General features: G+C 39.0%; 1 protein-coding gene across 1 annotated transcript in view; it reads right to left on the minus strand.

Moving 5' to 3' along the window:
• Window positions 1–350: 350 nt before the first annotated feature.
• uck1 (uridine-cytidine kinase 1) overlaps window positions 351–1191 on the minus strand; it is a 16739-nt gene continuing 15898 nt past the window's right edge. Inside the window, 1 exon segment of the mRNA NM_001004666.1 lies at window positions 351–658. Coding sequence (NP_001004666.1) covers window positions 459–658 — 200 coding nt within the window. The 3' untranslated portion in view covers window positions 351–458.

A 1191-nucleotide genomic window follows, 5' to 3' on the forward strand; every position in this document is an offset into this window, starting at 1 on the left:
ATAGAAATAATTCGCGAACTTCAATGGAAACGTTTTTTTCCCCCCACGTTCCGCCCCCCCCCCCCCCCCCCCCCCACATTTACAGCTCTTGTGGCATAAGGTCGTCATGAGAAGTCATAGGAATATTCAAGACAGTTTGGTACGTATGTGATGATATATGAGTAAGAAGGATGTGATTGCTACTGGCTGTTGTTTTATGCAAAATTATGAATGTGATTATTATGCAAATGATGACAGATATTGTTGGTCGTTAAGAATTAGGTGTTTCCATTAAATTGCGAACTGAAAGTGACATCCATTTTGCCAAAAAAGTTATAATAATAGTGGCATTTTTTTATATATTTTTTATATTTTATAAGTAATAGTGAATGAGGGTGTAGGGGCGATTTGGGCTACAGCCATTGTGTTGGAAGCATGCGGTGATTGAGGTGTGTGTGATGTACAGGCTCTACATTGTGTCAGTGTGGTCGTGTGCTGGGCTCCAGTAATGGACGCTTTGTAAGGTTGCTGCTGCTTCCACTCGGGTTTTCACCATGTTCGGCCACACCCCTCTTTAGACTCCGCCCATGGTTGTGGCCATTGACCGAACCCCTCTGCCACTTGCAGATGTCACCGTTTAGGATGTCCTGAATATGCTGGACGATCAGATTTATTGCCACTGTGAATTAAAAGAGGATAAACATAGCATTAAATAATTTGCATAGAAAACGTATTTTAATGATTTTTTTTGTTTTGTTTTTTAGTCTAATGGTTACCTGGGTGGTATTTCTTTAATTAAAACTGCATTATATTGTGAAATATTATTATATTGCAAAATATATACTTCAAGCATCTTTATTCATTTGATGAAAGCTGAATTTACCTCATCTTTAGTGACATGCTGGGGCTTCCCCCCCCCCTGATCTCACACTGCCCTACATCAAGGATAGTCTGAGAGGGGCTTTTTTTCACCTCCTTTTTCCCTAATGTATATTATTTCCTCTTTTTAAAAGCTACCTCTCATCTGACCTGTCTTCCCCTGAAATGTGTGATGTCTGTGTATGGTCGAAGGGGTCCAATTTCGCTACATGTAAAAGTGTATGTGACATATAAAGGCTTTTCATCATCCTCATCGCATGATTTTTCAGAGAACATTGTATTCTGATACTAGTTATGCTGGAATTTTTATAAGAGTCAGATATTAGTTTATTT

This window comes from Danio rerio, chromosome 21 (assembly GCF_049306965.1).
Source record: "Danio rerio strain Tuebingen ecotype United States chromosome 21, GRCz12tu, whole genome shotgun sequence".
NCBI classification, from domain to species: Eukaryota; Metazoa; Chordata; class Actinopteri; order Cypriniformes; family Danionidae; genus Danio; species Danio rerio.